Source organism: Populus euphratica, unplaced genomic scaffold (genome assembly GCF_000495115.2).
Source record: "Populus euphratica unplaced genomic scaffold, PopEup_1.0 scaffold67.1, whole genome shotgun sequence".
Taxonomy (NCBI): domain Eukaryota; kingdom Viridiplantae; phylum Streptophyta; class Magnoliopsida; order Malpighiales; family Salicaceae; genus Populus; species Populus euphratica.
The window spans coordinates 533,486-559,944 of record NW_011499914.1 but is presented as its reverse complement, the minus strand read 5'-3'; the positions used below and the strand labels follow the sequence as shown (position 1 = coordinate 559,944).

General features: G+C 31.9%; 3 protein-coding genes and 1 long non-coding RNA gene across 7 annotated transcripts in view; 3 read left to right on the top strand and 1 right to left on the bottom strand.

Annotated features, from left to right (window-relative positions):
- LOC105134380 (inositol transporter 1-like) overlaps positions 1–4,922 on the top strand; it is an 18,060-nt gene extending 13,138 nt beyond the window's left edge. The window contains exon 2 of the mRNA XM_011038768.1: positions 3,903–4,922. Coding sequence (XP_011037070.1) covers positions 4,184–4,864 — 681 coding nt within the window. The 5' untranslated portion in view covers positions 3,903–4,183 and the 3' untranslated portion in view covers positions 4,865–4,922. The remainder of the gene's footprint in view (positions 1–3,902) is intronic.
- A 628-nt stretch (positions 4,923–5,550) lies between these two features.
- Positions 5,551–7,374, top strand: LOC105134376 (UDP-glycosyltransferase 74E1-like). The gene is made up of 2 exons (XM_011038763.1): positions 5,551–6,308; positions 6,463–7,374. Exons 1-2 carry the CDS (start codon positions 5,673–5,675, stop codon positions 7,210–7,212), a joined length of 1,386 nt encoding a protein of 461 aa, XP_011037065.1. The 5' UTR covers positions 5,551–5,672; the 3' UTR covers positions 7,213–7,374.
- Positions 7,375–21,172: 13,798 nt separating this feature from the next.
- LOC105134374 (uncharacterized) lies at positions 21,173–23,780 on the top strand. Of its 4 annotated transcripts, none has more exons than XR_843972.1 (4): positions 21,173–21,766; positions 22,352–22,682; positions 22,888–22,948; positions 23,413–23,780. XR_843972.1 is itself a non-coding variant. In XM_011038762.1 (2 exons), exons 1-2 carry the CDS (start codon positions 21,232–21,234, stop codon positions 22,429–22,431), a joined length of 615 nt encoding a protein of 204 aa, XP_011037064.1. In that variant the 5' UTR covers positions 21,173–21,231; the 3' UTR covers positions 22,432–22,821. The 4 variants fall into 4 exon arrangements, 1 of the variants encoding a protein (XP_011037064.1); XR_843971.1 differs by having other exon boundaries at positions 23,090–23,417; XR_843970.1 differs by having other exon boundaries at positions 22,888–23,417.
- LOC105134375 (uncharacterized) lies at positions 22,887–24,880 on the bottom strand. The gene is made up of 2 exons (XR_843973.1): positions 23,458–24,880; positions 22,887–23,426 (listed from the first exon to the last, which is right to left on the bottom strand). It is a non-coding gene; the product is annotated as an uncharacterized LOC105134375 (long non-coding RNA).
- Positions 24,881–26,459: the final 1,579 nt, after the last annotated feature.

The window sequence follows — 26,459 nt, the reverse complement described above, 5'->3', positions numbered from 1 at the left end:
AATGCGGATGGACTGACGTGGAGGTGGATCTATAATCTCAGATGAAGCTTGAGGGGTTATAGATGAGAATGGAGCTTTAGGTGTGCTAGAGAGTAAAGTACCAGTACTTGCAGAGTTATGAGTACAAATTGATCGAACATGGGGAGAGGTATCATTACCATAATTCTCAAAAAAAGGATCTATATGAATAAGATCAGATTTAGTCAAGCTATGAGCAGTGGATGGAATAGACAAGAAAGGTATATGCTCAAGGAAGACAACATGATGAGACATATAATGTTTCTGAGTTATTGGATCAAAACAACAATACCCCTTTTTACCTTCACCATAACCTAGAAAAACACAAACAACAGATAGAGGGGATAGCTTATTGCATTCTATATTAGGACGAAGAACAAAACAAGTACAACTAAATACTCTAAATGAGAAATAATCAGGGACATACCTATATAACCTTTCGAAAGGAGATAGACCCGAACTATGAGAAGATGGAATTGTATTAATCAAACTTACAGCAGTAAGAACAGCTTCTCCCCAAAACTCACTAAGAACAAAAGGAGATAATAAGAGAGAACAAGTAGTTTCAATAATATGCCTATGTTTACTTTCAGCAACACCGTTTTGCTCAGGAGTATCTGTATATGAAGTTTGGTGGATGGTTCTATCTAAGGCAAGCAATTGGCAAAATTTATTAGAAGTGTATTCCCCACCCAAATCACACCTAAAGCATTTGATCACAGCAGAATGTTGAGTGTTGATAAGAGCTCGAAAAACTGCATATATCTCAAAGAATTCAGAACGATGTTTCATTAAATAAACCCAACAATAACGAGTATGATCATTAATAAAAGAGACATAATATCGAGACCCTCCTTTTGTGACAACAGGAGAAGGTCCTCATACATCAGAATGAATCAAATCAAATGGTGAAGATGAAATAGAAATACTTCGATTAAAAGGTAAGGTGGAAAATTTTGTCAATTTACATCCATTACAATCAGAAATGTCACAAGTTTTCAAATTTTCTAAAGCTCTTGTGGATGGTAAAAATCTCAAACAAGAAGATGAAATATGACCTAGACGGGAATGCCATAAATAAAAACTAGAAGATGAAATATTCAAACGAAAGGAAGACAAACCAACGGTAGTGGTAGCAGCGGCAGTAGCGGCAACTGGCACTTTTAACTCATCTAAAATATATAGTCCATTCTCCCTACGGCCTGTCCCAATCAACTTTTGAGACTGTAGATCCTGTGCACAATAAAAAGAACCAGAAAACATGACTAAATAATCACTAGAATCACATATTTGGCCAACAGATGTAGGATTTAATTTGAGTTTTGGAATAAGATAAACATTAGCGAGAGACAAGTGATGTGTGACAACAGAGCCAACACCTGCTAAGGGCATAGGAGTGTCATCAGCAGTCATGACAAGAATGGAGGACAAAGGGGATACAGAGGAAAAAGATGAGGAATCTGGAGACATATGATGGGAAGCACCAGAATCTAAGACCCATTCAGAGTGTGACATACCTGAGGAACTATGAGGCAACTGACCTATGGAAAAAGAAGCGAACATTGCTTGTGGCTGCAAAGAGAGAAACTTTTGGAATTGTTCAGTCAAAGTATTAGGATCAGTAATAGAGCTTAGGGAAGCTACCGCTGCAGTTTTGTGGTGTGGTGGTTTATAACCCTAAGGTGGTCTATAAGCATTAGATTGTGATTGACTGCCAGACTTCCAAGCTTAATTCTGCTGTCTCAACTTAGGACACTGAGCCTTCCAATGACCTTTCTGCTTACAGAAACTGCACTCATCAAAGCCAACCCTTGTATAAGGCTTGTTCTGATGATTAGAGAATGGCTTAGAAGGTATTGCTAATATAAAAGGATTTGAAGCAGAAATAACACCCTTTTCAGAATAAGACTGAAGACGTATTTCTTTACCCAATAACTCACTAACAACAGAGTCAACAAAAAGCAGTGGAGAACGATGCAGAATTGAACCTCTAAGTCCTTTGAAATCACTACGAAGTGCTGTTAAAAACTGTATCAATCGTTGCTGCTCTCTACGTTCAATATAAGCACCACATGCTTTTAATTCTGCCGATTATGTAAGAGTTAATTGATCCCAAAGATCTATCATGGCAGAATAGAACTCTTGAATACTCATATTCTTCTGGTGAAGAGCTTGTATGTCATTCTCTAACTGATACTGTTTTGCAAAATTTGATTGCGTGAATAACCGTTGCAAATGATCCCAAACCTCCTTTGCTGTCTCATACTTTTCCAACTGTGTACCTATAGAATGCTCAACAGAATTGTTGATCCAGGTAATGATCTTTGCATTGTTTGCTTCCCATGCATCTATCAAAGCAGTATCTTTTTCTTCAGTATTCTTAGGTACCACTTAAATTCCACTAATATATCCCCACATCTTCTTACCCTTAAGAAAATTTCTTATTACATAGCTCCAATATGAATAGTTCTTCTCATCCAACCTCACACTCACAGACTGAAGCGAATCATCTCTTTCAGTAGCCATAATCAACAATCACAGAAAACTAGAACGCAAAAGCAGCAGAAAACCAAATACCAAATTGCAGAAACTAAACAGAGATTGTAGAAACTAAACAAATATCTTCTCAAAATTATACGATTACTCCAAAACACAAAACAAATTTGCAGAAACTGAATGCAAATATCAAATTCCAAAAGTTGAATGAAAGATGAAATACCAGAATAATTGCAAAAACTGATGAAATATCAAAGTTGGATCTACGAAGTTGTGTTCGGGATTAAGCTTCTTTTCATAAAATCAGCTCTGATACCATGTTAAAATAATTAAAGATCAAACACAAAATGGAGGCTACAATTCTAAATAATCTCTGTATTATGAGTGCTTGATGTTAACCTAAATACATATAAATTATATATAGATTAAACTGAAAATACTATTCTACTTTTAATAAATAAAATTACATAAATATTATTAACTTGGAGGTGGATGGTTGGAGTGGATGGTCTGCCCGCTGTGATTCAGTTATGCATTATGTGATGCTTGCCAGAGTCTCCTCGGTGGCTCTTCTTGAAGGTATACACAGCAAGGATACTTTTTTGAAGAAAATATTTTCTGAATTCCTTTTTGACATAAGCTACTTTCTTTTCATGTATTTACATCTAAATAACATCGATCTTAATATGCAGGACGACAAAGCTAACGCCATTGCAATGCTTTCTAAAATATATGACGTTGCTCGGTTACAGGATGAAATTGATCACCTTTCTATTACTGAAGAGGAAGAGTGCCAGAAAAGGAATGATGTCAAAATCTCAGATGTGTTCAAATCAAAAGAAATCAGACTTGCATTTCTTGTTGGGGCTGGACTTCAGCTAAAAGATCTGGCAAACCCCCTTATCTACTAAATTCCATCGCTGGCCTTAGAATGACTGACATTGTGTGTTTGCTGTGCTGCTAATACAAGCTGGCATCCATGCATAATCACTAATGTGCGAACTTGCAATCAATTTATAAACCAGGTTCTATTTTTTTTGCCTATCTGACAGTAATTCCCATGAGGAAACAAATAATTTTTTATATTAGCAGTTTAATCTGTTGCTTTAAGATGGCATCACTAATAGTATTTTAACAAGATGCTGAACCTCTTTGCTCTTTCATAGGGTTGGACTATATTCTTATTTTTCCAAATATGAAAAGGAAAAACCAATGTTTACCCTACTTTTCTGGCCCAAACCACAGAGATAGACACTTAGTGGAGTTGATATAGAAAGTTTGTGGTGCAGAGCCAGTTGACTGCCATTTTTTTGTCCATTGATTCGCTTGCTGGTTACTGAATATAGAGATCTGGTGTTGTATCAATTTTGGAGTGCTTTGATGCAAAGGTCCATGCCTAACTCCTCTTTTCTTCCGGTAATAGAATTCATATGTGTGCGCTATCCATCATCTCTTATCGATATTGAGTCCCTTGCTGCTTATTGACCGTACATTTCGGTAATCATACGAGTTTAAGTGCTTCTGGCATCGTGACGGTGTTTGAAAGATGGGTCATCTGATATTCTTTCCATTGAAATACACTAGTGTCCAGTTGAAACACATAAGGAGACATGAGCTAACAAAATTTCAGCAGTAAATAGAAAACCCTCCTAAACAAGCACCATAACAAATGATAACCGAGAGTTCTGTGATGTTGCAGGCTTTTCAGCAGTTCACTGGTATCAACACAGTCATGTACTATAGCCCAACCATTGTGCAGATGGCTGGTTTTAGTTCCAACCAGTTAGCACTTCTCCTGTCCCTTCTTATTGCTGCCATGAATGCCGCTGGAACAGTTCTTGGCATTTACCTTATTGATCATTTCGGGAGGAAAAAGTTGGCCATCTCAAGCTTAGCTGGTGTAATTGCATCACTTTTCATTCTCGCTGGAGCATTTTTTGGCACGTCATCTGGTTCTTCAAATGAACTCTATGGGTGGATTGCAGTTTTGGGGTTAGCCCTTTATATTGCTTGCTTCTCACCAGGAATGGGACCTGTTCCATGGAATGTGTACTCAGAGATATATCCGGAACAATATCGAGGAATATGCGGGGGCATGTCAGCTACTGTTAACTGGATCTCCAATCTGATAGTAGCCCAAACTTTCCTTTCAATTGCCGAAGCAGTAGGAACAGGTTCGACTTTCTTGATGCTTGCTGGCATAGCAGTGCTCGCAGTTGTGTTTGTGATTATGTATGTCCCAGAAACCATGGGGCTGGCATTTGTTGAAGTTGAGCAGATTTGGAAGGAGAGTGCATGGGGCTGTAGTTACAACACAGAAAGCCTTCTTGAGCAAGGAGACGACAAATGAGTCTTAGTAGGTGCCGTGCGCACTAGCTGAGCTTGATAATATCAGCGCCAAATTGTAGGTTTATAAAAACTATTTTGAAAAGTAATTGTTAGTAAACTTCCAACTACTCTGAAAAGCCTGCAGTAACAGGCTTTAGTTTTACCATAGAAATGATGAAATTGACTGCACACTTGTTTTTACTAGCATTAACCTTACACATTACATGTTGTTTGATTTCAGATATTGGATCAATAGTGTCATCAATCAAACCATAAAGACAAGAAAATGACTGGCAGTTGAAGTTCAGGGCTGGAGCCATCTACCTTCCTTTCGAATTGCATACATAAGCCAATACGTATGAGAATTGTCGTATTTAAAAAAAAAATCGAATTCAATTTATTTTTTTTTTATATTATTTTTATTTTATTTAAATATCTCTAAGAAAATAATAAATAGATGTTTTGAGAAGCTTCGTTTTAAATTTAATTTTTTTATTTTAGAATTCTAAATTAAAAGAGTTGGCATCGAATTTAATTATCGGTACTTAAAATGGTTAAAAACATGAAATCTTATTAAAATTTCCAAATTTAATTTAATTTAAAAATTATCAAACATCTTTATAACGAAAATTGTACTCCTTTCTCTCACGTAAGTGAAATTCATAAAAAACAACTATCTAGGAAATAATGTTAATACAACAATATGATCATCACACCAGCAGTGTTCTTTCGGACCACACAATTTGGACGCAATAGGCATGCATAAATGCAGGCAGGAGTACTCCTACACGAGATGAAAAGCACAAAGACTGGTTTTGTTAATTGGAGAAATGGAGAAGCAAGAAAGAAACTGTCATGTAGTGGTCATACCTTATCCTGCTCAAGGTCACATTAACCCCATGATCCAGTTCTCCAAGCACCTAGCCTCCAAAGGACTACAAGTAACGCTGGTCATCTTCTCAAGTCCGACGCACTCGACGCCTGCCTCGCTTGGCTGTGTCAAAGTGGTGACCATTTCTGATGGTTCTGATACAGGCAGCCGTTCCATAGCTGACCTTCTAAAACAATTCCAAGCTACAGTGACACAAAAACTGTCACAACTCGTTGTGGAACTAGGTATCTCTTCTGGGCATCCAGTAAGTTGCCTAGTGTATGACTCATTCATGCCTTGGGTTCTAGAGATAGCTAGACACCTTGGCCTCACTGGGGCTTCCTTCTTCACACAGTCATGTGCTGTTAACTCTGTCTACTACCAAATCCATGAGGGGCAGCTAAAGATCCCATTAGAGAAGTTTCCTGTATCAGTTCCAGGGCTGCCACCTCTAGACGTTGATGAACTGCCATCATTCGTGCACGACATGGAATCAGGATACTCAGCTATACTTACCTTAGTAGTCAATCAGTTTTTGAATTTCAGGGGAGCTGATTGGGTCTTTGTGAACAGTTTCAACACCCTGGAGGAGGAGGTACCCCTGAAGAAGTTACATAAAGAAAAGTAGCAGTACTTCGAATTCCTAATTGAATTCTTTTTTCTTTGCTCGTACTAATAGATATTACCATATTTGCAAAACATGCTGCCTTCAATTCTATGGTACTCAAGATTTTGCTTATTTGTATCAGGTGGTAAACTGGCTGGCAGGCCAGAGGTCAATCAAGCCAATAGGACCCATGATTCCATCAGTTTACTTGGACAGGCAGCTAGAGGATGACACCGAGTATGGCCTCAGCCTCTTCAAACCTGCTCTCGACGGTTGCATGGAATGGCTAGACTCAAAGGAAACTGGCTCCGTGGTCTACGTGTCATTTGGAAGCTTGGCTGCTCTGGGAGAAGAGCAAATGGCAGAAATAGCCTGGGGCCTATGGAGGAGTGGCTGCTACTTCTTGTGGGTAGTCAGAGAATCAGAAGAGAAAAAACTTCCATGCAACTTTATGGAGGGGTCCTCAGAGAAGGGTCTGATTGTGACCTGGAGCCCTCAGCTAGAGGTTCTATCTCACAAGTCTGTTGGTTGCTTCATGACTCATTGTGGGTGGAACTCAACGCTTGAAGCGTTGAGCTTAGGAGTGCCAATGGTGGCAATGCCACAGTGGACTGATCAACCAACAAATGCGAAGTACATAGCAGATGTTTGGCGTGTAGGAGTTAGAGTGAAGGCAAATGAAAAGGGGATTGTCACTAAGGAAGAGTTAGAAAAGTGTATAAGGGAAGTCATGGAAGGCGAAAGAGGGAGTGAGATGAGAAGGAATTCTGAGAAATGGAAGAAACTAGCCAAAACAGCCATGGGTGAAGGTGGAAGCTCTGAAAAGAATATTACAGAATTTGCAGTAAAACTTGCTAGCAAGTTCAATGAAACCACAGATTCAAAAGCGTGAAGGTCATGCATGGCCTTAAAACTTGGAAAAATGCTTCTTCTCCATCAATGTATTTTTCCTCGGTTATTTTATAAGATTCCATGATAGTCGTCATATAAACTAGACAACGCACAAGATCGAAATCATGTTTTCATGATGTAAGAAATAATAGCATGTTACTCCGGTCGTTTGTTTGTATAAAAATTGTTTTTTTTTTTAAGTGGATTTTGAAGGAAATGAATTCCTATAAAATGAATTTTGAAAAAAATGAATTCTTAAAAAATAAATTATTTTTTAATATTTAGTAGTGTTATAGAAAATAAACTGGAAAACACTTTACAGAGTTTGGTTATATTATGAAAAATGAACTGGAAAGTAATTTATTAATGTTTTATTTTTATCAAGTTTATTAAAATAATGAGAAACAAATCTTACAAATTAAAAAGTTGAATAATAATGAAATTAAAAAAAAAATCATAAATTATCTCAAATAAAATAAATAATAATCAAAATAATAAAAATCAAATTTAAAAAAAAAAGATAAAGGAATTAAAATAATAATAATTAACATTTCATAAAGTATTTCAAATAAAATAAGTAACAATCAAAAGAATAAGGACCAAATTTAATAGATAAAAAATTTCAATAAAAAAATAATAGGACAAAAACAAATAACAATTATAAAAATGAGGATCAAAGTTAATATAAAAATTAAATTTTAAGAAATGAAATTGAAAAATAAATATTCAAAATAAAATATATATAGTAATCAAAAGTTTGAGGATCAAATTTGATATAATCAGCAAATAATGACATTTCTAAATTTTTCACAACTTACAGAAAGTGTTTTCCTCCTAAATTTTTCAGGAAAACACTTTCCTGAAAATCAAGCTAAATTTTTCTTTGACTGGAAAGTGTTTTCCGTTTACCAACTTTCCTAACAGCAAACAAACATAAAAAAATTTAGAAAGTGATTTCCTAGAAATCACTTTTTGAAAAACAAACACAAGAAAGTTTGGAAAGTATTTTCCTGGAAACCATTTTCCGGAAAATAAACACAGTTAAAAAAAAAAACACTTTCCTGAAAACAAGCCAAATTTTTCTTTGACTGAAAAGTATTTTTCGTTGACTGGAAAGTATTTTTCGTTGACCAACTTTTTTAATGACAAACAAACATAGGAAAGTTTAGAAAATAATTTCTCGAAAACTATTTTTCAGGAAATAAACATGGCCTCTATTTCACTCTTTTTTTTTCTTCTTATTTTTTAGAAAAAAATCAATTATAAACAAAAATTAACAGTGAAGATTCACAATTCGAAATATTACACATAAGATTTTTATTAACATGCGTGAGATTGATCTATCAATTATCGATTATGATTTAGAAAGACAAGTTACAACCCAACACACATTCCCAAACGAGCATTAAAGATTGGACAATGATGAAAAAAATAAGTCAAAAAAATTGAAAACCAAGTCATCATGGGCAAAACTCGACCACAATTTTGTGGTGAGGAGGGAATGGATGGAAATTCAACAACGTTCAAATTTCAAGGGTGCCAAACCCATACATTTTTCACTTCACCTACTTATTCAGTCAAAACAAATATTAGTTTGAACAGTTGTTAAATTTAAGTTTACTCATAGGACGAGTTGTTAAACATATCCCTCGTTGGTGTGGTATCACATTAAATTCAAGAAAATAAAGTGTTATTCAATTAATAAAATTCTTTTCTTTTTAGAAATTATCGGTTTAATTTATTTTTGATATTAACATATAAAAAATTTAAAATTTATTAGAAATGAAAGTCAACCCTACTCTCAAACATATTAAAAAAATAATTAAAAAAAAATTAATATATTTTAATTGTTGAGTAGCAGTTAGGGATCGGTAGCTATGATGAAGAAATATTTTCATATGTTTTAGTTGACTTGGAGATCTATAATAGAATTCAATTGCCACTAAGTTTCTCATGTTATTTGATTTGCTAAATCAAAGCAACAGGCACGATTCTAAGAGATATGGCATATTCTTTTTTTCTACGACGATTTATTATGGAATTCCTGAATTATAGTATAATTGATTTTTCAGAGGAGACATAATAGCCAGGCATTTTATAACTTTATGAGGTTTTAGTCCTTTTTTTCCCCTTTTTTTATCAGACTTAATTACACTGATATGCTAGGTTTACGAATATACGAACCCAAATTTAGTCATGCGAATTTTAGGTACTTAGATATAACTCAAACTACATATTTTATTACAAATAAAATCAATTCATTGGTTGAAAAATATTTTTTTTATTTTTATAAAAGTCATGGACACATTTATTAATAGCATGTAAATGACTCGAAAATTGACTTGGAAAATATTATGAATTGAACTAAAAAAATTATTAACTTGGTTAGATTTTAATAACTCAATTCATTCAACTAAATTCAGTTGATTATGTTAATTTTAGGATTTTTTTTAAAAAAAAACAAAACATTAATATTTTAATGAAAATAAATTATTTAGATTAACCTAACAATTTAGAGAGAAAAAATTCCTGGTCGATTCTTGAGTTAGATCTCCTAACCGTGAGAAGGGGGTGAACAATTATTGACTAAATAAAGAAATTAATAACTTTTATGTTGTAGGATAATGTTTTGAACAAAAGAGACTTGAAATCTGGATCTCTGCCCCAGTGTATTTGATGGAATTTTGTGAAATATAAAGTATACGTGTCATGAATAATTAATGTAATAAAAATACATCTTCTCATTTGCAGAAAGGGGGATGTGTCTTGCCCCATCTTCAACCTCGAGCTAGCAAACAACACAAGTGAATTTGGGCGTGGGGTAATGAATTAAGTAAGAAAAAAGGGATAAAGCCTCGAAACATAATCATAAAGCTGCCACTAAATTATACTACTTTTACATATTATGCAGATGCTCTAGGTATGAATTTATTAGAATGAATCTCACCATAAACATATAATATTTGCAGTGTAAACAATGTTGTAGCATTAGCAATCATTGTTTTTTAATCAAGTATTGCTAGATTGACCTGGCTCACTTGCAGCCAGATTCAAGAGAAAAACATTATGATGATAAAATATATATATAGAATGTTTGTATTGTAAACATATAGGATTTATATTATAAATAACATTTTAATATTAGAGGTCGTTGTTTTTACTGTTTTTTAATCAAAAAGTATTGTTAGATCTAACTTGACTGTCAAATTTAATTTTCTTGTCTGCTAAGGATATTGAGTCCGGCTTTACAACCAAATCCAAGGATATTGGATTTAACTTTATCACTAGACCAAATATTTTTAGGTCTCACTGGATAGCTAGACCCAAAGCTTTTGTTAGACTCAAGGGTATTGAGTTTGACTCTTCAATCATATCCAATTTCTTTGGTTATTATATTAAAGAAGATTGAGTCTGCTTCTGCAGTTAAACCTAAAAATATTAAGTTTAGTTTTGTTGTCAAATTCAAAGATATTAAATCTAATTTGATAGTCAAACTTATATATATAGAGTCTCGCTCATAACCAAATCCAATAACATTTTAATTTAGTGCTTTGTACTTTTCATATTTGTTTTACATTTAAAAAAATATTATCATTGATCTGCTATAAAATAATTGCAAATACAAGTCAATGTACTAAGTCCTCTTAAATTCAATCCTTTAAGATTTTTATATGATGATAACAACCATAACAAATATACACTTATTACAACTAAATGATTGTCTAGATAAATATAATAAATAAAAATTATAAAATTGCACGATAAATATAAAATTTTAAATGTAATAGTATTATTTAAAAAAATTTAATGAAATAATATATTTTAATATCATTGTATTTCAAAAACACAACTTAAATTTATATAAATACTCAACATTCATAATTGATATTACATATTACAACATAAACATTTAGACGCAATTCTCAAAAACAACATTATGAATTTGTGTTATCTCATAAAAAAAATTCATCACATGTTACTGTAAGATTAATGCATGAGTATGTATTATAGTTTAAACTTGCATATACTATAAGATTTGAAAGTTTAAGATAAAATAGTCATTTAGTAATATGAAAATAGTCGAATACATATATCATTTTTGGTACTGGTGAAATACTATTTTTCATTTAAAAAGGAAAAACATGTGGATCAAACGAATGAAGCATCCGAGGGTGAAGAATCGTTTGATCATGTGGGCAGATGATGGATGATCGTGTGGTTCAAAATGCTGCTCTATGGGCACCCATAGACTGCTACGATGTGGCGCCATACATGAAAGAAGACACACTGTTGTTGTCGGGTCCTGTTAGCATTATTAATGTAGATCACCAGAAGTGCTGACTCGTGTTTCCCGCGGAATTATTAAACGATAGTGACATGCCACGTGGATTGTTGAATTGTTACTGTTATTACTGAAAGCTGCCCAATGGGAGGGGCCCACGTGGATAATAACATCATGGATATAAAAACACCATTTATGAATTTATAAGAAATTTTGTTTTGTTTTTCTGTTGCATTTTTTTATTGATTTTTAATCCTTGAATTATTTTTTTGAACTGTAGTCTCTCTACCACAGCTGATTCATCGCCATCGAACACCAGCAACCACAGCCCCACCATTCCTCTTCAACTTCTTTCTCTTTCCGAGTAGCCTGCTACCGGCTTCTTCCTCTTAAACCTCTTTCTCCTTCCGATCTGACCCGAAACAATAAGCAAATACAGGGTTCTTTCTAGCTTTCAATTTGGTGTTTTACTATCAGAGCTTTGCGAGAAGAAATAAATGCACAGAAAGCAATGAGGTTCGATTTAGGGTTTGGAAAGGGGAGAGATTCTGGTATAAGAGAGATTGATTTTCTTGTGAGAAGATTTTTAGTTTGTTTGGGTCGATTTCTAATATAATATTGAGTTATTTTTTGAATTGTAGTCTCTCTTCATCACCTGATCCAACACCATCGAAGACCAGCAACCACAACCCACCTCTTTCTCCTTTCAATCTTCTTTTTTCCCTCACATGATCGAGGAGCCCGCTTCAAACTTCTTCCTCTTGAACCTTTCCCTCATTACAATCTGACCCGAAAAAATAACCAATTATAGGGTTCTTTCTAAGTTTTAATTTGGGATTCTGCCACCGGAGCTTTGGGAGAAGAGAAAAATGCATGGAAAATTATTAGGTTCGGTTTAGGGAGAAGAGAAAAATGCATGGAAAATAAACAAAATTCATTTTTTCAGGTAAATGTAATTTTTACCTAATTATAGATTGTTACGAGTAATTTTCTCGCAGATGGGATGGCTAACCTGGCTGGCTTGTGCTCAGCCACTTTCTAATTACCTTGTAATTAACATTTGATAAAGAGAATTTATACCATTATATATATATATATATAACAATCGGATGATCCTTATGTTGATTTTTGCAATTTGAGAATTAGTTTCTGTGTAATTTTTTTAAATGGATTTATGTATTTATAAGAAATTTATTTTTCCAATTTATTTTATTGATTTCAGCTCTTATTTTTTTTTTAAATTCAAATATGATGATAAGGTAATAAACAAGTGCTCCCCGTCTTAATCGAGTATACGTGCATTGCGTATTGCATGGGAAAATCTTTTTTTTTAATAAGTAAATGCAATGATGATCTATTTTCATTAGAATAATTTTGGCATTTTAAAAGTGCTCCACAAAATGTTTTTTTAGAATTTTTTCTTAAAAAATGATTTTAACCTTATTATTAAATACATACAATATAATAAAAATTAATTGATTTTTTTAATTTATTTAGAAGTACAACTCCTTGGGTTTGTACATTTGTTTCTATGATAATAATCAATACATCAAAGAAAGTATATGGTAAAGATTGCTTAATCATGGCCGCGATGGTTACTATTTTTTTTCGGTAAGTATTCATAAAAATTATTATATTTCTCAGCTAAGTAATAATTTGACATTAGCGTACAAGGAAACCTTTTCCCCTCTCCCTCTCTCTCAATTTTATAATTTTTCTTTACTGTGACAGTCACATAATGTTGTCCCACCGAGAGTTTAAAGCATCCAGTTCATGTAATACGAGATCAACACCTACGGTCCACAATACATCAAATATGCTCTGTGCGATGGTACCTGTCGGGCCTGGCGGAACAAACTGGGACCGGTTGCTTTGGCTCTGGATCTAGATCTGGTGTTAAAAAAAAAAAAACGGATTTTACTAGATTTGATTTTATCAACATGACGAGTCGCTTATCAATCCAATCAATCTGATAGATTTGATCATAATTTTATTTGATTTTTAAAAACAAATAATTTTATTAATTTAAATTAAACTATTTAATTTACCATACAAGAGTCAGGTACTGTTTAGAAATGACAGTTACGTGATATTAAAAATTATTTTTTAATGTTTTTTATTGTTATGATGTGTTTAATTTAAAAATATTTTAAAAAAAATTTAAAAAAATAATTTTATTAATTTAAATTAAACCATTTAATTTATCTTGTTTGCTGTACCAGATTTATGTTCGAATGAAATTATCTATAATTCATGGGAAACCCTTTTTTTTTCTGTATTAATGGGACTATTCACTTGATCGTTTTCTATTTACGTGTAGAAAAAATTTAATTTATTATTTTATTGACATGATAATGATCAAATTAATTGATGGAAAAAATTAATTTGAGATGGAAAATAGTTGACTCACTCTTCCTCACGTAACTCGATGACTCACCTCTTATCTTCTTTGAGATGTCAACATCATTGATTCACTCTTCAAATCCAAACACTTCATGGACACTGCATGAACACGATAATTCGTTTGTTCTATCTCTCCAAGTGTTAGCTGTAAACAAAAAAATACAATGCTAGGAGTTACTATGCAAAAAAGATATTTTTAAATTACAAAATTCAGATTCATGATAAATAATTCTAATCATGAAAATGAAATTAAAAGATTAATGAAGATCTAACATGTAATATTATTTAATAAAAAATTATTTTTAAATTATTTAGTAATCCAATTAAAATCATAGTTTTTATACCTGACCTGGTCCAAGACCTGAGTTTTAGTTTTGACCGGATTAGTAGGACCAAATTTTTTTTAAAAATAAAAATAATATTATTTTAATATAAAATTCAACGAATTGTAATTGAATTTTTAATTGGATAAGCTAGATAATAAGGTCATATTAAGTTTTATTTTATTTTATTTTTCAACTTGGCTTATTCTAGTTTTTCAAGTTGATCGAACTTCAAAATTATAATTAAAACTCATAATTTAAATTTTAAATTATTAGACTGGATTTAAAAACTATATAAAATAAAACATAATTCCAGCTTCTTTCACGGATCCGAATTATATCAATATAAATATTCTTGGTAAGTGACACCTCTATATTGGATGGCTTCATTATTTTCATCATTGGCACAAGAAAGTTATAAAATTAGAAGAGTTTTATCACGCTACCTGACGTCAATATGCGTATTAATTCGAAGGGCACATTAAAAATAAATAAAAAAAGGCAGCCAGGTCAGTAGAAGTTCTAGGTGATATTGTCATGTCGATTATAATAAATTCAGCTAGCAATTACAATATAATTCGGTCTATATATTGATATTGTAGCCATATTATTAACATTACAAACTATATATTAAAAAAATTAATATATACTAGAAGAAGTTGCCAATAGGCTTCATTTTCAACAACCCAACAAGAAGATGTTCGTCTCTTACCATGCATAAACGCTGGCTCCTGATAATAACGGGGCATTTGTTTTCGGTGTTAGAAAAATATTTTTATAAAAATTTAATTATTTTAATGTTTTTAAATCATTTTAATATACTATTATCAAAAATAAATTTTAAAAATAAAAAAAATATTATTTTAAAATATTTTTATATTAAAAACATTTACAAAAAACAATAATATCAAAGATGGTTTGTAGGCTAACTTATGTTTCTTAAAAGGATTTCAGGGGAAGTGCGAGCAATTAAAAGATTGATTTTTTTTACCATAAATACTAATAAATTCTCATATATATATATATATATATATTAATTAGTATGGTTAAAAAAATGTTTATTATTGAAGCAAGGACAAGATGATCATGTTCTCTTCGAACATTTTGTGATCCAAGGCATTGTTCCCATAGATACCGGATCAAAAGTTACTTTAGCTAGAAGCAGACAAAAGGGTATGCGTAGCAAGGGGATGTCAAAGATTCCCCAATCTGTGGTCTCCCGATTAAATAAAACATTTTATTTTTTTAACCTTTCCTTAAAAAATTGAATAAAGATGATTGGAAGGTACCTCTAAATATTATAATTAAATGTTTTAACCCTGTTTATTAATTTTTTTTAATAATATAATTCACCCAAAAAATAAGGTGTTATATAGCTGGAAACAGGAGTGATCCACCTTAAAAATTGGACAGCATACTCAGCAGCAGCAGCATGATAATAACAACAGCAAGGAAATCCCTGTCACAGAGAAATAATTCCAGGTTTGATTCCTTAAAAAAAAAAACAATTTACAGTATAGTTTTGGATAACTACAAGAAAATCCTACTTTGAATGTGGACCAAAGTAGATGGACCAAAGCGGATGTAAGGTTTTATCGCTTTGCTCTTGTTGAGTGGGGCATTTTTTTGAATCTGGATAATCATGGCGGTGGTCTTCGTGTTCAATATCATGACTTTACATGGCAATGCAGGATCGATTGGTGGCTGAGCATGGATGAAAATGATGGTGAGAAGTATGGCATCATCCAAAGATATATGTGATGAATAATAATACTTGAAGATCCAAACAATTGTTTGAGGCTCTAATTAAATAGAAATCAAATTGCATTTTGAATTTATCCTTTTTTTTCTTGTGTTTTAAAATCAACAGGATGATAACAACAACAAGACGGATAGACGATGAAATATAATTGTCTCAGAGCATTTTACTTTATGTTCTTGACAAGCACATCACATCGACTTTGTGAGAGTATAGGTTTGTGCATAGTTGCAGCCACAAAAACAAAGTAAATTACTCAACTTGGGTTGTCTGTGATCCATGTATTTCTCAGGATGGGACATCTTTAGGGTTTCTCTAGGCCTCCAATATACATGTCCCTTGTCGATCAGGTTGCTTGGTGCGTGAATATTTATCATTAACTAGCACTTATCCTCTGCCCATGATCGTGATTCTCAAATCTGTGGTCATCCAAAAGTTCATTATCTTCCCTTCTCCAGTGTGTGTGTGTGTCCTTCTCCAGTGTGCGTGCACACGCACACACACTGGAGAAGGGAAGATAATGAACCGAATTATATATATATATAGATAGATAGCAATCCGTCTTTCCTTCGCTACTTCAATACTGACACTTTTTTATTTTTTTATATTGGTGATATCTTTTTTAAAATAATTATTACTGAAATTTATTTAATAATTTAAATTATTAAATTAATTTTTTTAATATGATATTAAAACTTTAATAATCAAATTTTATTATTTTTATTTATTTAATAAAAATTAAATATAAAATAGTATAAGTTTGTGTAAATTTAAGTTTCAAGAGCTTTTATTTCAGAAAATATATTAAAAATAATATAAATAATATCATAATTCTCACCTAAGAGTTTCAATTATTAGGTTAAGAAAGGTTTACATATATATATATATATATATATCTTTTAAACTATATAAAAACAATTATCACAAGATTCTTAATTAATTATACATTAAGAGAATATCAGAAACATGAATATTTTCTGAGAAATTAACTCTCTTAGCAGTTAAGTATTACTAGTTTAGCTAACGGCTCCCTTGCGCAATCACCTTTAGCTGTTTCTTGCGCAGCAGCTGGCTAGCAGTAGTAGGTGTTTAGCTGTTCTTTCCTAGGTCGGTTCTTCCATGTTCAACTAACAGGTTTGATCAGAGGCGTTAGACAAGTGAAATGAAAAGAAGTCGTGGAAAGCTGGAAGACAAAGAGTCAAAAATCCACACGGGGAGTAGCGGCCACATAAATCTTAATGATTAGACTTCTGTTCATTGACAGTTTTCAAGCTCTCATTACAGGAATTTAAAATAAAAAAAAAATTAGTGAATTAAGTTGAAAGTTTTGATTGGATAATACAGTTAAATAATAATAATACGCTTTCAAGTTTCCATGATTTAAGCACAACATTTAATGAAATAGATATATTTATGATCATGCTATACCATAATAATATCTTAACTAGATCATAAATTTTTATTTTATATTTAGATTTTTACATGGATTTCTAGATATTTTTTTAGGATAATTATGAAATTGTTATTTTGTCAAAATTCTTGTATTGGGATCTTAATTTTGATAATTTTATGATTTTTTTATAAATCAAGGGATCAATTTAATTAATTATTATAAATTATTTGATCAATTAATCCTGAATTTAATTGATGTATTAATTATAAATGCAATATTAATTAAAATTTTATCATAATCATTAACCATTATATTTAATTCATTATTCATAAATTTAAAATTGTGACATGTATGAGCTTATTTAGCTTGAATTTAAAAAATAAAAAAGATTCGGAATGAAATTATATTGGGTTAATATAAAGAGATAAAAATATATTTAATTAAAAAATAAGGATAAAAATGTAAAATAAAAATATTTTAACATAATTTTTAAATTAAAAAGTAAAAAAAAAACAATATTCTCTCTATTTCTACTGTGTCTGTTTTTTCAATTAAGGGGCATTATTTTAATATTTTAATATAAAAAATAATATAAAAAATAGCTAAAATCATAATCCAAGAGAAATTATTGGAAGTAGGTTAAAAATATAATAAAGATTTTTTAATAAACAAATTAATATTTTTGAAATCCAAGGCAAACGGCTCGAAAGCTGGGGAAGATTGCACTCTCCATGGAGACGAGGCTTTCGGCAGCAAAAGTCAGCTCGACAGTCGCAATGACATGACTTTCTAATGCGGATCCATATGGTAAAAAGCAGTGAAAAAGAAGGTTAATTATACCCAGAAATAGGAGGAGCGACTAATGCACTGAGCCTCTCTATCTTTTTTTATTTATTTTTTATTTTTTCAATTAAAAGGCACGGGTCCTCTGCCTCGTTTATATACATCTCGAGCTTGAAGAAGAGTAATCATGGCTAAGTGCATGCTTGACAAAGATATGACTGAAGATCTTGTCCCTGGTTCTCAAATCATGGCCTCCACATGCAAAGCTGGCCACTAGCAACGTACAATGCTTCTCAATTTTACCCAACAGACTAATCCCATTTCACTCCATTAAAATTATTTTAAAATATATATATTATTTTAATATATTTAAAATGAAACATATTTTAAATATTAATCACTAACGTACTTTTAAACAGTAGGATGAAAGCTATGTGCTTATACCTGGAATTAAATCAACACTAAGTATTCCATGAATGATTCTTAATGTAGTGTTATCTAATACACACACATTAATTGTGAATATTGTTTAAGTTTAAGATCATTTAATAATATTCATTAAATTAAATTTGGTTAGTATTATATGACAGAAAAAATAGATAAAGAAATAACATAAATATGTTAGGTTGAAAATATAAAATAAATATATCTCCATGTCAGTTTTAAAGTGAATAAATCTAATTTAAAGATAAAAGAAATAGATATTGAAGACACAGAAACATGTTTTGTTGAAAAACAAAAAACAAAGATATAAAATAAATATTTCTCTATAATAATTTTAAAGTATATATATCTAATTCAATGATAGATATTGAAGAGACAGCAATATATTTTATTGAAAAAATATATAAAATAAACATGTCTCTATAGTAATTTTAAAGTTAATAAACTTAATTTAATGATAGAAAAAATAGATACTGAAAAGAAAAAAACACATGTCATGCTAAAAAAAAAATGTATAAAATAAATATGTTTTTATAACCATTTTAAAGTGAATAAATCTGATTCGATAGAAGACAGATGTTGAAGAGATAGATTCATATTTTGTTGAAAAGATAAAAAAAAAATGTTTTTATAATAATTTTAAAATAATTTATTGATTTTTAAAATATAAAAGACATGAAAATATGCATGGATACCCTGCTATGTATTGTCGTGTTCAATATTTAAAAGTAATGATTTGATAATTAATTAATTAAAAGTGTCTTGCTTTTTCTTGGAAAATCAGTAAGTTTTAAATTTAAAAATTATTATTTATAAAAAATTAAATTTTCATGAATAAATGAAAGCTAAAATTAATGGATTTAAATTTTGATCATAATTTCTGTTTTCACACTTCTATTGGATAGATATTCTGTTTTTGTTATTTTTATGTTTCAAAAATATTTTAAAAAAATTAATTTTTTTATTGATTTAAAATTAATATATTATTAAATTATTTTAATATATTAATATTAAAAATAAAAAATTATTATTAATATATATTTTAATATAAAAAATATTTAAAAAATAATTACAACCATTCAAAACATGCAAGATAATGCCAGGAAATCTCACCATAGAAGCATAATCTAATCTTTTTTTTTAAAAAAAAATTCCAGCTTTCAAGGCATGGGAAAGCAACTTCCCACTGTGCCTGAACACATCCAGAAAGCTGCTTCCTTTCACACGCCCATCATCTCCTGCTTTCATTTTCACTTCCAAACAAAAAAAAAATAAAAAATAAAAAAAGAAACAACACCACCATCAAATTACATAATACACATGGTGGAGCCCACCTTTCTCATGGACCCCACCTCCACCTCATTTCAATCACCACGTGTCCTCTTCTTCTACCTCTCATCATCACCCACCATTACCTATCGCAAGCTGTCTCTATTGCCACCTCAATACCACCATGGATACATATCCACCGAAATGCATGTGCATAGACACATGCATACATACGCATCACTCATCATGACATCATACCAAATCCTAGGACCCATTTGACCATATATTCCATCACTTTATTTTTGAAAATTTCATACGTGATTCAGATATTTTAATATGATCCCTCTAGTACTTTTCCTTGTCAAATTCATCCCTCCAGTCCACAATTCTTATGATGCATGTAGTCTTTATAACCACTTAAGTGGAAAAGATGTTTAGAAGTGTAATAATAGTTGTAGTTGAAAACGTTTTTTACATGAAAAATATTAAAATATATAATTTTAAATAAAATAAAAATAAAAATTAAAAAACACAATTTCAATTGTATTCATAAACATCTTCAAGATATATTAGGCAAACCATTTAATGCCATAGATTGTGCTATTTATTAAATAAGTGTTTTGTGGAAATAGTAATATTGAATGAGATTCAATATAAAAGCTTAAATGCAATTAATCCTTTAAAAAATAATATTTTTGAAGTCATAAAAAATTATTAATTAATCAAAATATTATTTAAATTTCAAATTTAAACTAGAATCAAATAAAATATTATATATTAGGATTATTAATTTATCAAGGTTATTCTACATGTGTCTATTGGGCTATTTATTAAATAAGTGTTTTGTGAAAATAGTAATGTTGAATGGGATTAAATATATAAAGCTTAAATGCATTTAATCCTTTAAAAATTAATATTTTTGAAGTCATAAAAACTTATTAATTAATCAAGATATTATTTAAATTTTAAATTTAAATTGGAATCAAATAAAATACTATCTATTAGGACTATTAATTTATCGAGGTTATTCTGCATGTTTTTTTTAATTGTATTAACTATTGATTTTACAATTTTATTTTTTCATCAATTCAAGATAGATGTTGTAATAAGAAAATAAAAAATAACATGAAAAATAGCAGTGGACATAGAGACTGCATTTTTAAAGGCTGTGAAATATATTACATTGAAGAATTAAAACGTAGATGGACCATAATGAAATACATGAATAATGTAAGGATGAAATAAATATGATCGATTAATCTCACATCGAGTTCACAGCTTTATAAGCAGCATCTCTCCCTCTCTTCCTGGCACCTCTGAGAGAGTGAGAGAAAAGAAGCGAGAAACCCTTTTCAGAAAAAAACATGCGTAGCATCCCTCGTGAAGAAGAGTCTTGGGTTTCTACAAGAAACCTAGGAAATGTTCAAGAAAATGATCAAACCCATAACCTAGATTTTCTTGATGATGATAATTACAATAATGATGATCTTTTGGGTCAAGAGACTGAGCAAGTGTGGCAAAACATGAACCAAAACGACACCTTTACCAAAAACTCCAATATGGGTTCTCTTCGAAAGATCCAGAGAAAGAAGAGTCAAGTGCTGTTAGAAGGGTATGTGGAAGGAAGTAGTAACAGCGAAGATGAGTTGAAGAGGACAAAGAGTTTGACAGATGATGATCTTGATGAGTTAAAAGGGTGCTTGGATCTTGGGTTTGGTTTTAGTTATGACGAGATCCCTGAACTTTGCAATACTTTGCCAGCTCTTGAACTTTGTTACTCAATGAGTCAGAAGTTTCTTGACGAGCATCAGAAGCCCCATGAGAGTTCTTCTCCTGCTGAGGCCGAGGCCGAGGCTGCAAGTTCTAGTCCCATTGCTAATTGGAAGATCTCTAGTCCTGGTGAGTTGATGGTTCTTTTGGTTCTTGGTTGGTTTAAATTTAGATTTTTCTTGTTAGATCTGGTTTTTGGATGTTTGAAAGCTCAAATTCTTGATGGTTCAAGTGGTTACCTTGATTTAAGATTTTTGAGCTCTTTTCGTTTATGTTTGTAGTTATAATTATTGAATGTGTTAGATTTGTAATTCATGTATAAGATGATGTATTGGACTCGTTGAGATGGAACGATTTCCTGCATTGCTGTAATTTTTTAATCTGATTCCGATGTGATCATCTTGATCTTCCCTTCTTTCTTTTTCTACTTCTGGTTTATGCTGCCAATTTGAAGATCCATGATCTGGTTGCCAGTGACCTCATTTCAGACACCCTGCTTGTCATACATCTAGATTTTGCCTGCTCTTAATACGTGTACAAAACTGAGTATCTGTACTGTACACAGAATAACCTGTAAAGATGTCTGAGGGCCAGAAATCATGTACTATGGTCTGATTTGTTGTTTGTGAAATTGATTTGGCGATAACCTGAATTTGATTCTATTGATTAGTCATTAGATTTTAATCTTTATGCTTTCTTATTTAACCCGTATAGGTGACCATCCTGAAGATGTTAAAGCAAGACTCAAATTTTGGGCACAGACTGTGGCGTGCACTGTTAGATTATGCAGCTGAAGGGCATTTTGAAATCAAAAGGTTTATCAGCTGAAGGTTCATCTTTTTGGGAAGATCGGATGCTCATTTTCCTTGGCAGTGGGCAATCAATTGCCCGGACCTACATCTAGTGCTTGTGCCTCAATGATCCATTCCAGTGCGCAACTATTTGGAAGAATTAAAGCTCCTGCATTTTCCTTAGTTGGAATGGACCGGCCAGAGCATATGCAAAGATGGGCTGGCTTTAAAGTAAATGAAGAGAAATGTTTCAGGTTTGAGAACAATCGCATACCCCATAGGAGTCTGACATGATTCGGCGGCGACTAAGACATTTCTGTGATTATTGTATTGAGAATGTTGAAAATAAAATTGTTATATGAATAAAGCTATTCATTCTCCATTTGTTCAAAATTGGGAGTAGTTTGTGTTTGATGTGGTTATAATTAGTTCCAACATGAGTTGTTGGTTTTTATGCAGTGGTGAGAGCCTCTCCCCTAGAGCCTTCACCAAATACTTCCAGATCTCTGCGATTGCTGAGGTAACTAATCTAACTGGGTTGAGTCTATGGTTACCCTGGTTTCTGCTTTGTTGATCCATGAATGGTTGCTGTAGTGTGCTAATGCTGACATCGCATGCTTACCGCTGACAACTAACTTGTGTTCATCCATCACATGGATAGATTAACTGCCCCATATTGGCTGGTGGTGGAGGCGGCAAGGAGGGAGGGGGGGATAAGGAAGTGAAGAGGAACAAGCTTAAGCATATGCTGAACCCTATTGCTATGTGCTAACACAGTTTCTTATGATTAAAGCTCAAACATGTTTGTGCTTGTACCATTTCTTTCTTTTGCTGTAAAAATTAAGCCTCAACTTGCAAACCAGAGGTTGAGGTTTCGATACATGTTATAGAATGCTATGATTTTTACCCACAAGGTACTTGTCTTTCTGTGCACTTGCAGTTAGGCAAGACAATTTGTTTGATATCTTACAATGATTGGTTTAGGGTGACGATGTTCACTTGTTCTGAGAAGAAAACTAACTTAGCCACCACACAAAGCGGCCGCGACAGCACATCTTTGCCTTGTACGGGCTGGTAGTTAAAACTGCTTTATGAAGGTAAGCAATGGTCTGTGTGGCCGCTGCAGAAGTGCCTCTGCATATCAACAGCGGTGTTGACAACTGCAGGGCTAGACCTTTCTATAGCTGGGAATTTTATCCAAAGGGAATGGCTGGAAATATTTGTCTACGTTGTCAATGTGGACCGGTAGCAGATAAAAAGCTCTAGAATGCAAGAGATCCTCAACTATAGGAAGTTTCTGGAGAGTCGTCTTGTAATGTATTCCATTGGATGCAGGTATTCTTTCTTGACAATTGGTTTCGTGTTAGGAAATTACTCTTCTTGCATGATTGACGCCGTGAATGGATGCCCTAGCCTTTTGTATAGCCGTCTTACCCAAGGGAATCATCTGCCTCAAGCAAGAACGATTTTCATGAAAAATGTTTCCCATGAATGCACCTCTTTGAGTGTGGATGGCCTCTCTAACCCGAAAGAAACTTAGCTTTGAGAGCGATGGCTAGCTCCTACTATACCCTGAAAAAAAAAAAAAAGGAGCACGGACAATTCTACTCTTGGAGGCCCTCTGTGCAACAGTGAAAAAAGATGAACCAGTAGTCTTGAGGTTCCTTTACCGCTATAAAAGGTTGAATACTCAGATAATTCACAAGAGAACAATTCAAGCCATCTTAGAATTAAATTCTGCTGTTCCCTGGCTACAAGAGCTTCCTGATTTTGGAAGCAAGCCGGCAGCATCGCCCCACATGTGGTGTTCCATTTTCATGAAATCCAGTGAGAATTGTTTCTGAATCAAGACGTATTCTCCGCCCCACTTGTTCATGTTCTTACCATAAGATTTAACGTACTTATCAAAGATAAACAAGCAACTGTTTCCCTCTTACTGATTGATTGATTGCTTGTGTATTTAACTTTCTTAAAGGGAAGGAAGTTGACCCTTCAAATCAGCCATGAAGATAAGTACCCCGAGACTTATCAAAAACAGTGAGAACAAGCTGGAGAATGACTTCGGAGAAGAGTAGTGGCCAATAATCGAAAATGATTGCCACAGAAGGCTAGATGTCTGAAGAAATCTCATAGATGTGACGGTGATTTACAGAATCATTAACTGATTGATTAATTTAGCATTACAAAAAGGGATTTAGCATATCCACTTGTAATAAAATTTTAATTAAACTTATTTTCATTAATAACTCCGGCAGACATGTAAAGTCAGAAGTTAAGTGTCATCTGTCATGGTTTAGACAATTATTATAGCAAATAATAGTCTACAGAAGGTGGCTATGATCGATTTTGCTAGCAAATAGACTCATAGCATACAACGTAAAGTAAAATTTTGGCAGCATCAAACTTTACTCCCATGCTTGTCGAGAGAACGAACTACATGAAACGAAGTGAGGAAATTTTATAGTTTCTTGTAAGGCCTTCAATATGAACAAAATACGAGACCACACTTGCTCTTCCCAAGCTTCACAGTCAAATCATTCCATGCCTGGTTATGGAACTAAACAACAACACGAAACATTTCTCTCTTTTCAAATATTTTATTCAAGAAAACATCAATAGCTTGCTGCTTACGCCTTCATTTATCAGTTATTAAATTTGGTTCGGTTTAGTGGAATGACCCGGAACTTGGGCGATTTGGTATCCTGAAGAAGCACAAAACCAGGCATCCAGTCATCTTTACTTGCTGGGATGAAAATTAAATGAATATGATTCTATATAATTACGATATACACTTTTAGAAAAGTATCTATCATGTATTATTAATTATTAATTAACAGAAATTAGGCATTTTTATTGTTGCTTAAATCACTGTTCGCTCTTCTCATAAATTACGTGGGTTGAAGCAAGCAGTAATTTTTTTTTAATTTAATTTTTGAACTTTTTCTCAGCACAATAGAGCTATTTCAAAACTAAATAAGTAATTAATTGCATATTTTTTTTGAGAGATAATTGAATTGAAAGATAGATCAACAAAGTGAAAAAAAAGAGAATAAATTAGTTGATGTCTTTGAGTTTTATGCAAAAATATTTATTTTACTCCCTTATATTTTTTGGGTTATAGATGATTAGTCTTTTTAATTTTTTAAAATTAATTTTTTTAATTTTTTGATTTTTTTTTTAAAAAGAAAGACAATCATCGAATTTCTACGAAGAGAAATAAAGTTGTCATTGACGTTGATTTTGACCATCAAAATAATTAAAATTAATGTCAATAAATTTCATTTAATAAGGTGAGTTTCACTTAGTTGTTTTTCCCTCTTCTACTTGCCTAAGAGTATCTCCAATAAAAAATGCTATTTTGAAAAGCTAAATTGATAAAATAGCATTTTGAATAGTATAAATATAGCTTATTTTATCATATCTATTCAAATAAAAAAAAGCCATTTAAAGAGCCATTTATATTAAAGTAAAAAAAAATAAGTATTTTATTATTTCTGAATATGTTTAATGTTATTTTTTTCCACATGTCTATATTTAATTGGTCTACTTTTTTAGTGGTCTCACTTTGTTGGTTTTGGCTCTTTGAAGAGATATGTAGAAATAACATATGTGGAAGAGAAAAGTCATTTTAGCATTTTGTTTAACTTCTCCTTTGGAGTGTGCAAAACAAGTAAAGAAAAACTAAAATATTAATTTTTTATTTTTGGCTATTCATTTGCCTTTTCCATTGGAGATGCTCTAAGAAAACAAATCTAACTATGAGAATTTTTTGAATTTAGGTTGATTTTTTTAGTTCTTTAGATCATGAATAAATTTATCAAGGTGCTTAAAGTGATTCCTATGTATTTTAGGTGAAAAATAATTTTTTCAAATAACAAAAACCAACACTTTATTTTTTTTAGCAATTTTGGTCATTTAATTTTGTGTAAGTAAACAACTTTTCAATTACCATCTTATTTTTTAAAAAGAAATAGGGTGGATAACCTGTCAAAAACTTTAAAAAATAATAAAGTGAGGTGTAAGAACATGGA

Coding starts and splice junctions, on each gene's coding strand:
- LOC105134374 (XM_011038762.1), top strand. CDS start 21,232: ATGCGTAGCATCCCTCGTGAAGAAGAGTCTTGGGTTTCTACAAGAAAC. Junction 21,767..22,351: donor TTGGAAGATCTCTAGTCCTG/GTGAGTTGATGG, acceptor TAACCCGTATAG/GTGACCATCCTGAAGATGTT.
- LOC105134376 (XM_011038763.1), top strand. CDS start 5,673: ATGGAGAAGCAAGAAAGAAACTGTCATGTAGTGGTCATACCTTATCCT. Junction 6,309..6,462: donor TCAACACCCTGGAGGAGGAG/GTACCCCTGAAG, acceptor TATTTGTATCAG/GTGGTAAACTGGCTGGCAGG.